Genomic DNA, 14,894 nt, shown 5'->3' on the forward strand with positions numbered 1-14,894 from the left:
CTGATAACGGTGATGGTCACGTGAACGCGCTTATAAACACGTTTAGAGCGGTTTTACACCAAACAACAACGTAAATAATATAATAAAAATTAACTGGATTTACAGAAAATTGTGTGTCAACAAACAGTCGTCGAGACTGACTTTTCAGGAGAAATAACTTGAATTTAATTTTGGCGTAAAACAACATCAGAACTCTCTGTGCTGTATGATTCTTGAGCTTACACATAAACACCACCTTTAACTTACTTTACACAATGAGCCGCAGTCGCTATCACGGTCTTGCTGAGCAGAGCCCCGCCACAAATAAACTTGTACCGACCCGTTAGATTCTCGAAAATTGCCACCGACCACGGGAACTCGTTCCTCGTCGCGTCAATTCCTTCTCCTGAACAAGAACGCGTTTACATTTTTGTTACTACGCATTTTACGTGCAATGCGTGGAAATCGTGATCATGGCGATTTTCAAAAATGTTGGTAGTTAGTTTTTAGGTAGATGTAATTTAACGCATTACCAAAACATCGTTCATAATTTAAGTGTTGTCACAGAAGATGAGGTTTACAGAATTTTTGAAACTCGAAGCTTTGCAACGAACAATCCGAATTGAAACTTATTGGCGAAGTATTTGTGCTTTCGAGAAGAAAAGACACTCGTAACATTTTGAAAACAGCTATGCGTTTAAAAAAAGTACAGCGGTTAAGCTTTTTAATATATATTATCAGGATGAATTTCAATCAAACACACTTATCCTTTTGTCGATTTGCTCGTTGTCCCTGCGCCGCTCTTGTCTTTGCGGGCAACACGTCTGACCGCAAGTAACGCACTCCTGATTATATGACATTGTGAAGTTTTCGGACGGGCGATATCCTGTATTTAACGCAAGTATAAGTTCCAGGAGCATTCAATAATGTTGCTATTACTGTGCAAGTATTGTGCGCCGAACTTTTGGAAGAAATTTTGTACCGTTTTGGCATGTTTCTCCGATTGATCCGCGATCAAAGTGGACAACATCCTGATTCCTGAAACGAGATGAAATGTGTTTTATGTTCGAAATTTTTTTTTTAAATTTTCTTTGCTTTAATTTGTGATGAGCTTTAGTTGTGTAATTTATTTTAGACTAATTTGTAATGAGCTTAGTTATTTGTTGATTCCGGGGCGCACAACCTTTTTATTAATGCCGGCCGCATCACACAGAGACTTTATTTCACCAACGGCCCCCAGGCAGTCCAAACTGATTAATTCGCATTTACTTACGACTAATAGTTTTTTCTTAGCTGAAGAATACATGATCTCATTGTGTTTTTTAACAAATACCGACCAATTTTATAAGCATGTTAGGTTTCTAACAATGCGCAGCCTACAATACAAATGCCCTATAAAGCATGTGTACGGCCTCATGAATTAGCATACACTGCTACATCCGGCCTTTCGGACGCAGGTTTTGCACTCCTGGTTTAATTTGTAATGACCATTAGTTATATTTCAGCAGGCATTTAGCGCGCGTCAACAAAAAACAAAAGGTTTTCATTTTATGCCAAACTGTATAATTATAAACAACATTGCATTCCACCTGGTGATTAGTCATACCTAGGCCGAAAGCCATGATACGCAGACTTCGTGTTTGCCAGAAAGGGCAAAGAAAAAAACGCCAAGGCGTGGAAAATTCGAATCAGCTTCAACATATTTGATGCCCAAAACTTGTTGGTAGAAGATTCGTAATTATAAGTCCAAACGATTTTTGGAATACTTTTTCCCTGAAAATGTAAACAGTTGCGACAAATAACTCTGTAGCTCTTACCTTATGTGGTAAAAGCTGCCAATCTCACTTGTTATATACGTAACTAAACAGGAAACATGTCTAAGGTTGTGTCTGCAACCTGAGCACTTTGCGGTTGTGTTTTTGCTTTCAGGAAATTTTCATCGATTAATTGCAAGTAAGAAAACCTGATTGCACCCAGGGTTCTTGGAAAACGCGGATCACCATCGGATTTTCTTTAAATTTGACCTCATGAATGCACTCTTGCGGGTAGAATACTGCGAAAATAATCAAAGCAATTGTTTGGGTACGCGTTTGCCATTTACAAGCCTTATCAATAGAGTGCAACTAGTCATTTTTAACCTCCTCATAGAAATCTATGGTCCTTCCAAGGGGTATTGGACAATTGAATGCCAAGCCTACTCACCGCGGAAACCAATGCAGCCGCACCAAAGACCGCTACGACCATTATTCAGCCATATCACAAAGCACAGGAAAAGCACGCGATATCCTATAGTTAATTAATTGCTGGATTTAATTTCAGCTTAACTAAACTATTTTGTAACGTTTTGATACTTTTTGTGAGAAATCGTCAATGGACTTCTTGATATGTATTTCTATGTTAACTTATTATTTTGCAAACTCAATTGGACATCGTGATTTAGGTAAAGAAAGAATAAAGATTACCATGATACCGCGTAGGAATATTATATTTATTAAAATTGGAATTGAATTGCAACGTATGACTTGATGAAATGCGGCCATAACATTTTTCGCTCAACATACCACATGTCGTTTACTGTTGACATTCCCCTCTTGAAGCTGAGAGGTCAAGCCTTTCTACTAACGTAAGTTTCATGAACCAGACTTTTCTGGCAAGTTCGGACGTTTGTATGTAGTTTTTTGCAGATACTTAAGATAAAGTCAAATGCATGAATACCATTTTCAAATGATTTATATAACTTGACCAAAAAACTTCCCATTTAGTTACTACTGCGCCTACTTGTTTAGAAGCAAACAAAATGATTGCGTCGTATTAATTTCATTTGATTTAAAGCTTTGGAGCAACTTATCAGGCAACTATGTTGATGAAGGGGGAAACATACTAATGTTTTAAACGCACTCGATCTCAACTTCATTTGATCCCCGAAACGTCTGTGCCACCTTAGTATATCATATTATGCTTATCTACTTGGAAACAAATGTAGGACCTAACCTCAACAAAACAACGAAGTTATATTTCATGCAATGGCGTGATTGGCAGGATAGCCCCACTGCACAGGTCCTTAGGGTAAAAATACTTGTGAGTTTTCTGTTCAACGAAATGTTGGATAACATTATATTATACAAGGCAAAAACGTGAAGCTTTATTAAGATTAAATTATTATGTGCTCTTTTTATCGTTTGACAGAAACAATCTGGCTATTCTGAATCTTGTCAAACCAACGAACAAAGGTCGTCTTTGCCTCCGGAGAAGGACACAGAGGCAAAGAGACCCTGAGTGCTTTGGTATCGGTCACGGAATCTCTTTGAGAAGTAGGGATACCTATTAGAAAGATTCGCCGCAACCATTTAAAAATTTAAAACTATCGCCAACAGTAGAATGTGTAGTTGTTTTCAGTTACGTCATACATATAGACTTTTTTAATTCGGTGCCACATTTTAACCCAAATGGTAAAAGTAATGACAGTAAAAAAGTCTCTATATCGACTTCCTACTTTGACGTATACAGTCGAACGCATCGCTTCTTGATAATTCACGTAGGTTGTCCATTTCTTTAATAGATGGTGTAACAGGGAACATATCAAGTATTCTACAGAAGGCAAAGGTGGTTCTTGACTATGATAACAGTTGTCTTAAAGGGAGACTCCACAACAGCGGAAACATGCTGTGTGCAAGCAACGCCCGCGAAAAAACCGTTGGCTGTAACGTAAGTCTCTCCTGTCGTAGAATTCTGCACTGATTTCGGCGCAAATATTTTATCCTTCAGAGGCTTGCTTTTTTCCAAATGTTGTATTTTCGTTTTTTTTTCGATGCGGTCTCTTGTGACGAAATGTGCTTTGCAAGCAAACATGCATCACTTTTGTTGGCGATTGGATTTTTTCAGGGCATATCTTATTTTTGTTTCCAGTTGGAGAGTGACGTACTTAAATAGTTGACTTTATTATTGTTTTTGTTTGCAGTTGGACAGCGGAAGTCCGGTGTTTTGTCGTCTGAAGAAAGGCGACGCTTGTTCTAGTTACTATCTGGCCGGGATATTCTCTTTCAAGCAAGACAAACAACAAGGGGGCTGCAATAGCAATTTCACCGTTCTCGCTGACATGGTGTCCACGTCTACGAATGCTCTCTCCCACCACGCGGCTGAAAAGGCCTCGCATTCCAACTTTCAGGAGTCGTTCATGTTTGTGGCTGGGGAAACCGCTATGTTCTTCTATGCTCAAGCAGTCCTACTGATTTTCTGTTTCCCTTTATCTTGACTTTTACGTAGTTGACGGACGGAACGAATACTCCACTTCGATTTTTGGTTGTACATACGTTTTGCCTCTTTTCAATACACGCATACACTCACGATTGTCTCCTAGAAAAGTTTGAAGAGAGAAAGAGTTTAAGAGGTGTTAATTTTTTTGGAAAAACTCAGTTTTCGTCACTGCAACCATTAGCGTCCAATATATTGAAAATTAGACCACGCATTTTGGTTACATTCGTTTGCCGCGTGAATGTTTTTATTGTGAATAATTTATGGTCGAATCTTCGTCACAGAAGCTCTTGCATTACGTCTTTAAGATGTAAGGTTTTATCCGGAGAATTACCGCTGTTTCACTCCTGTGGAGTCTACCGATTTTGCTCCAAGACCAAACTTTGTGGCGAATATATTGCACATTTCCTGTTTGGTCCTTGCGTGTTTGCTCCACATTTGATAAGGTTTCGAAATAATAGATTTGCTCAAATAGGGGCAAATGTGCATAGCACTGCCCTGGAACGACTTCTTGTGGTAAATATTTTTTTTTGTTCAGCACATTAGGACAAATGAAAGCGACGAAACTAAAGATTTGAGGTAATTCTACAAGATTGGCATCCAACGTTCAACGATTCCGCTATTCGTCTGAATTATGACTATTGTTATTGACCTGACTTTGGTCATGCTTTCTGAAACACCTCAACATACCAAGACTAAACCACTCTTTGAAAACTTTTGATGGCCGTGTATTTGAAAACAAAGAAAATTATATACAACCGGTAATCGTAATCGTTAGACTGTTCCAATCCGTCGACTGAAAACAAACAATAGCGCGAAAAAGTCAAACAGAATTAATACCAAGGCTCGATCATGGAGGAGCATGGTGCTTGGTCCTCCGCAAGCATGTAGGACTCCTGCAGATCGTCGTGGGAGGCCGCTGTGGCCGCAAAGTGGGAGAGGACGTTTTGAGACGTAGAAACCATGTCGGCGAGGACAGTAAATCTTCCTTCGCCCCCATTCGTATCATGTTTAAAGGAGAATATCCCGGCAAGATAGTAACTGGAACACTCGTCGGTCTTGTTCAGACGACAGAACACCGGACTTCCGCTGTCCAACTGCAAAATAACAACCACGTGACTTATACAATCCTTGACAAGTGGGCCCATGACGTCTTTTTTGGCTGTAGCTGCATAATCATATTACATATAATCATGATAAATTCTTCTTTAGGTTTTTGACAACTTCAGGAAATTAATAATTTATCTAAAGATTGGATGGAAATGAGTTTTAAGTAAGATTTAAAACAGGTTTTCTCGCAGCGTTGAGAGAAAACAAAACCTTACTTACACTGCAGCTGACGGTTCTGTTGTGGGCGTTGCTGGCACACAGCATGTTCCCGCTGTTGTGAAGTCTTCCCCTAAGGCAGTTGTTATTAAAGTCGAGAACCATCTTTGCTTTTTGAAGTCTGCTCGATATCCTCCTAATTACTCTACCTATTAACAAAAACAAGTTCGGATTAATTGGACGAATGTTTTAATAGCACTTTAGGGTAATTTTTGCCGTTGCTTTTTTAAACAGACAGGCCAATTTCATGACGTTGCGAATCAGAGTGCTGATATGTTTCAAAATGACTTCAAAGCAATGTATGTTCTTGCAGGCATATGCAGGTTCAGTTCACCGCGAAGTTTTTTACATGGCGAACACAGTCATCGTGTCACGATCTTATGCTCGGACAGCATCGCGCTGAATATGAATAAGAGCCATTTGGGCCATGATACACCCACTCTATAACTAATAAACAGTCGACAGCAGGTAAATAAAGCTGTGGACCATGCTCAGGATCGCGAGTTTAAACCTTATCGGACGCTTGATGTTTCATATCTCATATATATTGTTTAAACTTAAAGTATGCAATAAATATCCACTAGTTGGACGAAGAATTTAGAACTAGCTTTAAAGGAATTATTGACTGCAATTTAAAAGATATTATTACCTTTCACAGACATTCCGTGACCGATGCCGAAACACACGGGATCCACTTGTCTTTCCGCTTTTCTCCGGAGACAAAGGCGGTTTTTCTTTGTTGGTGTGACAAGTCTCAGAATGGCAAGATCCTTTCTGCACATAACAAACATAGCCGATTTGTTGAACAACGTTTACTCACTTCGTTGTCTTTGAATCGGCCGGATAATTGTCATAGTAAATTAACATTGCAGTTAACATTTTTGGATCACATTTAAAAACAGCATTCTCGTCTTCTGCCTATTTTACAACCTACCAGATTTATTTCAATGATTGTTTTGAGGTATTTCCTTACGACTACACAAAACAGGATGACTGCAAGGTGTACCTTCGTAAGTGGGGTTCGTAGTTGTTATGAGGTATATCAGCAAAATTCTGAATTTCTTTCAAGGCCCGTATTTTTCGTCGCCTAAACCCTCGGTTGTCGACCAGAATATCCATCTCGCCTATGGTAACACGTATCATTCGTAGGTCTCGATTCCTACAGAAACAAGCACATATATTCACAAGGTATTTAGAAGCATGCAAGCCATATTGCTCATTTAACTTTAAGTGTATATGTATGGATGTAGCTCTGTGTTCTGATCAAGGTGAAGGTCATGTGAACGCGCTTATAAACACGTTTAGAGCCTTTTTACACCAAACAACAACGTAAATACAAAAAAATAAACTGGATTACCACAAAATTATGTATCAACACACAATTGTAGAGACTGACTTTTCAGGGGAAATAACTTGAGTTTATTTCTGGCATAAAACAATATCAAAACTCTCTGTGCTGTATGTTTTTTGAGCTTTACACACAAACACCAACCTTCACTTACATTACACAATGAGCCGCAGTCGCTATCACGGTGTTGCTGAGCAGAGCCCCGCCACAAATAAACTTGTACTCAGCAGGCCTTTGTATCTCAAAAATTGCCACCGACCACGGAAACTCGTTCCACGTCGCGTCAATTCCTTCTCCTGAACAAGAACGCGTTTATATTTTTGTTACTGCGCATTTTACGTGCAATGCGTGAAAATCGTGATCATGGCGATTTTAAAAATGTTGGTATTTAGTTTTTAGGTAGCTGTAATTTAACGCATTGCCAAAACATCGTTCATGATTTAAGTGTTGTCACAGAAGATGAGGTTCACAGAATTTTTGATACTCGAAGCTTTGCAGCGAACAATCCGATTTGATACTTATAGGCGAAGTATTAGTGCTTCCAAGAAGAAAAGACACATAAAGCATTTTGAAAACAGCTATGCGTTTAAAAAAAGTACAGCGGTTCAGCTTTTTAATATATATTATCAGGATGAATTTCAATCAAACTCACTTATCCTTTTGTCGATTTGCTCGTTGTCCCTGCGCCGCTCTTGTCTTTGCGGGCAACACGTCTGACCGCAAGTAACGCACTCCTGATTATATGACATTGTGAAGTTTTCGGACGGGCGATATCCTGTAATTATGGCAAGTATAAGTTCCAGGAGCATTCAATAATGTTGCTATTACTGTGCAAGTATTGTGCGCCGAACTTATGGAAGAAATTTTGTACCATTTTGGCATGTTTCTCCGATTGATCCGCGATCAAAGTGGACAACATCCTGATTCCTGAAACGAGATGAAATGTGTATTATGTTCGAAACTTTTTTTCATAATTTTCTTTGCTTTAAGTTGTGATAAGCTTTAGTTGTATAATTAAATTTAGAATAATTTGTAATGAGCGTTTTCATTTTATGCCAAACTGTGTAATTACATTTATAATCATGAACAACATTGCATTCCACCTGGTGATTAGTCATACCTAGGCCGAAAGCCATGATACGCAGACTTCGTGTTTGCCAGAAACGGCAAAGAATAAAACGCCAAGGCTTGGAAAATTCGAATCAGCTTCAACATATTTGATGCCCAAAACTTGTTGGTAGAAGATTCGTAATTATAAGTCCAAACGATTTTTGGAATACTTTTCCCAATATCACCTGTTATATACGTAACTAAACAGGAAACACGTCTAAGTTTGTGTCAGCACACAGGAAACCTGTTGGTTAGGGGTCGACACAAAGACATTTTGCGGTTGTGTTGACATATTAAGGTAATTGTTATTCACCACCATTAATTGCAAGACATGCAACCTGGTTCATACCTGGTATCATGAAAAACACAAAGGAGACTTGGTTTCAGTCCCAAGTATTGTAACAACTATTATTCGTTTGTGGTCAGCCAAAGATGTTAGCATTTAAAACCCCGTTTCCAAAGTGATGACAAAATATTGCATTATAATTAAACTACAATTCATAATGCCATTTTCGCAATCTATTACAAAACCGCTGACAATAACTCAGCATTATAATAGCAGCACAATAGCGTATAGTCACAAAAATCACCATGGTGTTTGTGCAGTCATTTATACAATTTCTACAACGTTTCATCAATTCTAGTAAAACAAGCGTGAGGTACTTTGGCTTTTGTAGTGATCTGTTATTGCGGGGTCCGGGGCCTTTTCCGAATTAGGGTGGCAACGCTGGGGTAAAGATCCTTTTTGAGTATCTAGAGTCGCCGTTAGGTAGAAAGGGATTGTCACTTAAATCCTTACTAGCCTCAATTCCCTCTCTGCCGAAATAATCCCATAACACAATTCATGCAGCTTCAATTGCCTCAACGACTTCAGTTCCGTGAACCTCAATGATTGCGAAAACCAACAACACTAATTATCACTCAAAGTATTGTCTGATGGGCAATACTGGCAAGGAAGCTCGTGGAATTCGCATTATTTTCTTTCTGGTCCGAAAATAAACTGCAATTACTGAGGTGAAACAACTTCCTGATGACGTACACAAAACCGCGAATAATCAATAAAGTGGGCGTCATGTTCAATGGTTTCCGGTTGCATTTGCATTGAATTCGCAGTTCCAGACTGTTTGTTGCATCGAATAAAGCAATTTTTTAGGTTGTTCTAACGTCCCATAGAGTTTGTTAATTTTAGTGAAACGCCATAGAATGCAATTTGTTTTAGCGAAAACAACCGATCCAATAATCGAGTTATACCTAATCGCAAATTAACATTTTTGAAAAGTAAAAGACAATATAAAAGATTTTTGCAACATGCAGTGGTAAGTTATTAAGAATTTTCTGAGAAGAAATCTGCAGCACCACTGTATACGTCACAACAAATATGCTACAGCTTTTTGCGCTATTGCGCGAGGCGGACTTGTTAGTAACTAGGCACCCGAGCGGTTTTAATTAACCATAAGACTGACTGTACAAATTATCACCACAAGCTTGCCTCATATCATACACAAGGTCCTCCTACAATCATGACAAAAACGCGTGGTTGATTCATTTGCATCCACACTGGCGCAAAAGCTTTCAAAACCTTGATGAATTGTAACAATTCTACGCCTCGCTTAAAATGCGGCATACGGTAGTGAAAATTAATCTTTTTTATACCCACTACTGGTGCTGGTCCTGGCGTGCTCGCCAATGTAACGTCTATCTTTCTCAAGGCTCGTAGGACTTGCTTAAAACTAGTAGGGTATATATGCCTTTATTAAAAACGTAAAAGCCACCAACAGCGAGTGTTCAAACAACGAGACCTTCGCGTTACTGCCACACATGCATGGTCTCAGGTCACCACACGCAGAAGCAGTCAAAGATTTCATATTAACGGACGCTAGAGGCGGTAAGGAGAAGTTAAAACCTTTAACTTCTGTATTTTTGTCAGAGCTCTTGCTGTGGCAGATAATAGCCGCGCATCATTTGAGGACACTGGCCAAGAAGGTATTTCTTATAAAGCCTAATCCGAAGCCATCAAATACTTTTGTGTATGTTTCAGGATACCTTCCGCCCAACAACATTACAATGCTATACGGTAGTGTGCGTGTTACTTGCGGTCAAACTTACTGCACACAGGGGAAAGTGAAATGCAGAAATCTAAAACAAATTGACGGGAGAATAGTTGACTTTTTGTAGATCGTCAAACAAAATCTTTACCCCAACGCTGCCTCCCTAATTCGAAAAAGACCCCGGACCCTGCAATAACGGATCACCACAAAATCCAGGTTTCATTAAATGGGCGTTAAATCCTACTTCAAGTTTCACCAAGACATGCGTTTTCCTCCAACGTGTTGTGTTACGTCATTGCCAGTGTTGACTCAGTAAAAGGGGCAGGAAGAACGTGCAGTCTGACCTACTCTACACAAATCCTCTATGATATCAAATTATTATCTTTACGCAAAAAATTGGATCGGCGTTTCAGAATTTTCTCCGGCTTATTTTACATTCTAAATTTCGAGTTGTCCTAAATATGCGCATCTCGCAGACTGTGACATCAAATTGTTCTCGTCTTCTTTCAACAAGGAGAACAAGGTCCCAAGTCATTTGTGCAAACATTATTTCATTGATTCTACTTCACAGCATTCAAGTTTCCGGATGGTCGGTCGAATCGTTCCCCCAAAAATTCAAAAGTCCCAAATTGAAAGCTTTGATGTGACAAAAAATTAAAAACAATCTCATCGTCTGGTGCTAGGTGGATACCATATACCAGTGATTCCCAACCTTTTTGTGGTTGCGTACCACTTGGGTGTAAAACAGTTTCGACGAGTACCACCTAGTTGCGTGTTACAAAGTAATATAGGGGATGAAGTAACAAACATTTTTAGAATACTTAACTTACGATTTTTTAAATTCGAACTAAATCCGCAAATTACGAAAAGGTGCTCGCGTACCACCTGAAATGTCGTCGCGTACCATAGGTTGGGAAACACTGCCATACGACAATTGTGTCTTTGTTATTTTGTGTCTAAAAAACACCCAGCAATTTCGTTACCTGATTGTTTCAACCTAGTCGTACGCCTCCAATCCACGCGGTTTGCTTTTGTCAGCCACTGATCGTCAACTGAGCAACGTATTTTTTTTACAAAATATTTTCAATGTCACGTGACCACCGTCGCATGGGCAGCCCATACAGAGAATTACGCATTCTACTAACATTCCAAGAGGATTCAAACTCCAATGCTAACCTGTGTCTTTGGCAGACCACAAACGAATAATATTTGTTGCATTTCTTGGGACTGAAACCAAGTCTGCTTTGTGTTTTCCATGATCCCAGGTATAAACCAGGTTGCATTTCTTACAATTAATGGTGGTGAATAACAATTACCTAAATATGTCAACACAACCGCAAGGTGTCCAGGTGTGGAGCCTTAACCATCAGGTTTCCTGTGTGCTGTGTATAAAATGGACATGAAAACATAGATCTTACCAGGTACAACGCCGTAGTAAAATGCGTGTAGCGTACTGGTTTACGATAATTGCTTTCCTAAATGCCAATAACGTTGAAAGCATCATAGGAACCAATTGTAATAAACTTGCGTTTTTTCAATTATCTGTAGATATTGTCACACCGATAAGTCGGAGAGTTAAAGTTCACTTTGTCAAATATGTTTGCCCTGAAGCGGATGTGGCAAACTCTGGCCTTTGTCTCATTGCAATTGAGCATTCATCTTACATTCATCGGGACTACGCCATCAACGAACCCCATATAGAGGATACCTTAGCAGGGGTAATCAGGTAAAGGGTATTTGTATTTTAATTGATGTATTCTGCTGGCACAATTAAACGTGTATTTACCGACGCTTCGCCTCCTATTCAACTTGGCTTCATCCTGGTAAAGGAAGGAAGAACAAAATGATTGAAATACAATATGCAGCAACATCAACACGCTATTACAGTTATTTTATTGTATTTTGTGCCATTAGGATTTTGAGCAAAGTAAATTGCTTGAAAGCAAGAATTCGTGTTCGGGTTTAGGGTAAAAATACTTGTGAGTTTTCTGTTCAACGAAATGTTGAATAAAATTATATTATTCAAGACAAAAAAGTGAAGCTTTATAAAGAATAAATTATTATGTTCTCTTTTTATCGTTTGGCAGAAACGATCTGGCTATTCTGAATCTTGTCAAACCAACGAACAAAGGTCGTCTTTGCCTCCGGAGAAGGACACAGAGGCAAAGAAACCCTGAGTGCTTTGGTATCGGCCACGGAATTTCTTTGAGAAGTAGGAATATGTGTTAGAAAGATTCGCCGCAACCATTCATAAATTTAAAACTATCGCCAACAGTAGAATGTGTAGTAGTTTTCAGTGACGTCATACATATAGACTTTTTTTCGCTGCTACATTTCAACCGAAATTGTAAAATGGATGATAGTAAAAAAGTCTCTATATCGACTTCCCATTTTGACGTATACAGTCGAACGCATCGCTTCTTGATAATTCACGTAGGAAGAAGCTGTCCATTCTTTTAATAGATGGTGTAACAGGGAACATATCAAGTATTCTACAGAAGGCAAAGGTGGTTCTTGACTATGATAACAGTTGTCTCAGAGGAAGACTACACAACAGCGGAAACATGCTGTGCGCAAGCAACGCCCGCGAAAAAACCGTTGGCTGCAACGTAAGTCTCTCCTGTCGTAGAATTCTGCACTGATTTTGGCGCAAATATTTTATCCTTCAGAGGCTTGCTTTTTTCCAAATGTTGTATTTTCTTTTTTTTTCGATGCGGTCTCTTTTGACGAAATGTTCTTTGCAAGCAAACATGCATCACGTTTGTTGGCGATTTGATTTTTTATATCAGGGCATTTCTTCATTTTATTTTCAGTTGGAGAATCACGTACTTAAATAGTTGCCTTTATTATTGCTTTTACTTGCAGTTGGACAGCGGAAGTCCGGTGTTTTGTCGTCTGAAGAAAGGCGACGCATGTTCTAGTTACTATCTGGCCGGGATATTCTCTTTCAAGCAAGACAAACAACAAGGGGGCTGTGATAGCAATTTCACCGTTCTCGCTGACATGGTGTCCACGTCTACGAATGCTCTCTCCCACCACGCGGCTGAAAAGGCCTCGCATTCCAACTTTCAGGAGTCGTTCATGTTTGTGGGTGGGGAACCGCTATGTTCTTCTATGCTCAAGCAGTCCTACTGATTTTCTGTTTCCCTTTATCTTGACATTTACGTAGTTGACGGACGGAACGAATACTCCACTTCGATTTTTGGTTGTACATACGTTTTGCCTCTTTTTAATACACGCATAAACTCACGATTGTCTCCTACAAAAGTTTAAAGAGAGAAAGAGTCTAAGAGGTGTTAATATTTTTGTAAAAACTCAATTGTCGCGGTTTGGATCTCTTGGTCAGATAAAAGGCGCTTGAAAGCTTTATTGGAAGCAGCAACTTCACGATAAGGTTAACAAAAAACACTCAAATAGCAAAAAAGATCAATGTGTTCACCTAAATAAGAAAGTTGTTTCTATCAATTTTCTAAGTTATTCTACAAATAAACTTGACTATGGTATTTTGCCTGGCAAGTTTCATGTTTTTTTTTCATGCTAGCTAAGCGCGACTGCATTCGGTCACCAGCTACAATAATGAGCCTTGACAGGTCGAAACAGTGCGCACAATACTGTCTGCAACTCACATATAAGCGTAACCACTACAATTAACTTCAGAAGACCAGCCGGGCACCATGACAACTTTTCCAGCGTTTTGATAAGTTTTAAGTTAACAGTGCTGAAGAGCACGTCACTGCAACGATTAGCGTACAAGATATTGAAAATTAGACCAGCACGCATTTTGGTTACATACGTTTGCCGCGTGAATAATTTCAGTGTGAATAATTTATGGTCGAATTTTCGTCAAAGAAGCTTTTACATTACGTCTTTAAGCTGTAAGGTTTTATCCGGAGAATTACTGCTGTTTCACTCCTTTGGAGTCTACCAATTTTGCTCCAAGACCAAACTTTGTGGCGAATATGTTGCATATTTCCTGTTTCGATCCTTGCGTGTCTGCACCAACTTTGATAAAGTTTCGATATAATAATAGATTTGCTCAAATAGGGGCAAATGTGCCTAGCACTGCCCTGGAGCGATTTCTTGTGGTAAATAAGTTTCTTTGTTCAGCACATAGGACAAGTTATAGGGACGAATCTAAAGATTTGATGCAATTCTACAAGATTGGCATCCAATGTTCAACGATTGCGCTGTTCGACCGAATCATGACTGTTGTTTGTGACCTGACTTTGGTCATGCTTTCTGAAGCACTTCAAATACCTGAAGCAATGTTGTGCCAATCACTAAACCACTCTTTGAAACCTTTTGATGGCCGTGTATTTGAAAAACAAAGAAAATTATATACAACCGGTAATCGTAATCGTTAGACTGTTCCAATCCGTCGACAGTAAACAAACAATAGCGCGAAAAAGTCACACAGAATTAATACCAAGGTTCGATCATGGAGGAGCATGGTGCTTGGTCCTCCGGAAGCATGTAGGTCTCCTGCAGATCGTCGTGGGAGGCCGCTGTGGCCGCAAAGTGGGAGATGGCGTTTTGAGACGTAGAAACCATGTCGGCGAGGACAGTAAATCTTCCTTCGCATCTTCCCCCATTCGTATCATGTTTAAAGGAGAATATCCCGGCAAGATAGTAACTGGAGCACTCATCATGTTTATTCAGACGACAAAACACCGGACTTCCGCTGTCCAACTGCAAAATAACAACTACGTGACTTATACAATCCTTGACAAGTGGGCCCATAAGGTCTTTTGGGTGTAGCTGCATAATCATATTACAAAAAATCATGATAAATTCTTCTTTAGGTTTTCGATTCCAGGAAATTTATAATTTAT

General features: G+C 39.3%; 1 protein-coding gene across 1 annotated transcript; it reads right to left on the minus strand.

The window, feature by feature from the left end:
- Positions 1 to 4,942: 4,942 nt before the first annotated feature.
- On the minus strand, positions 4,943 to 8,040 carry LOC145894750 (granzyme B(G,H)-like). The gene is made up of 8 exons (XM_082983396.1): positions 8,025 to 8,040; positions 7,733 to 7,831; positions 7,557 to 7,679; positions 7,059 to 7,200; positions 6,563 to 6,715; positions 6,206 to 6,330; positions 5,560 to 5,705; positions 4,943 to 5,327 (listed from the first exon to the last, which is right to left on the minus strand). The coding sequence occupies exons 1-8, from the start codon at positions 8,038 to 8,040 to the stop codon at positions 5,064 to 5,066; spliced, it is 1,068 nt and encodes a 355-aa protein (XP_082839522.1). The 3' UTR covers positions 4,943 to 5,063.
- Positions 8,041 to 14,894: the final 6,854 nt, after the last annotated feature.

This window comes from Ascidia mentula, chromosome 3 (assembly GCF_947561715.1).
Source record: "Ascidia mentula chromosome 3, kaAscMent1.1, whole genome shotgun sequence".
Lineage (NCBI taxonomy): Eukaryota > Metazoa > Chordata > Ascidiacea > Phlebobranchia > Ascidiidae > Ascidia > Ascidia mentula.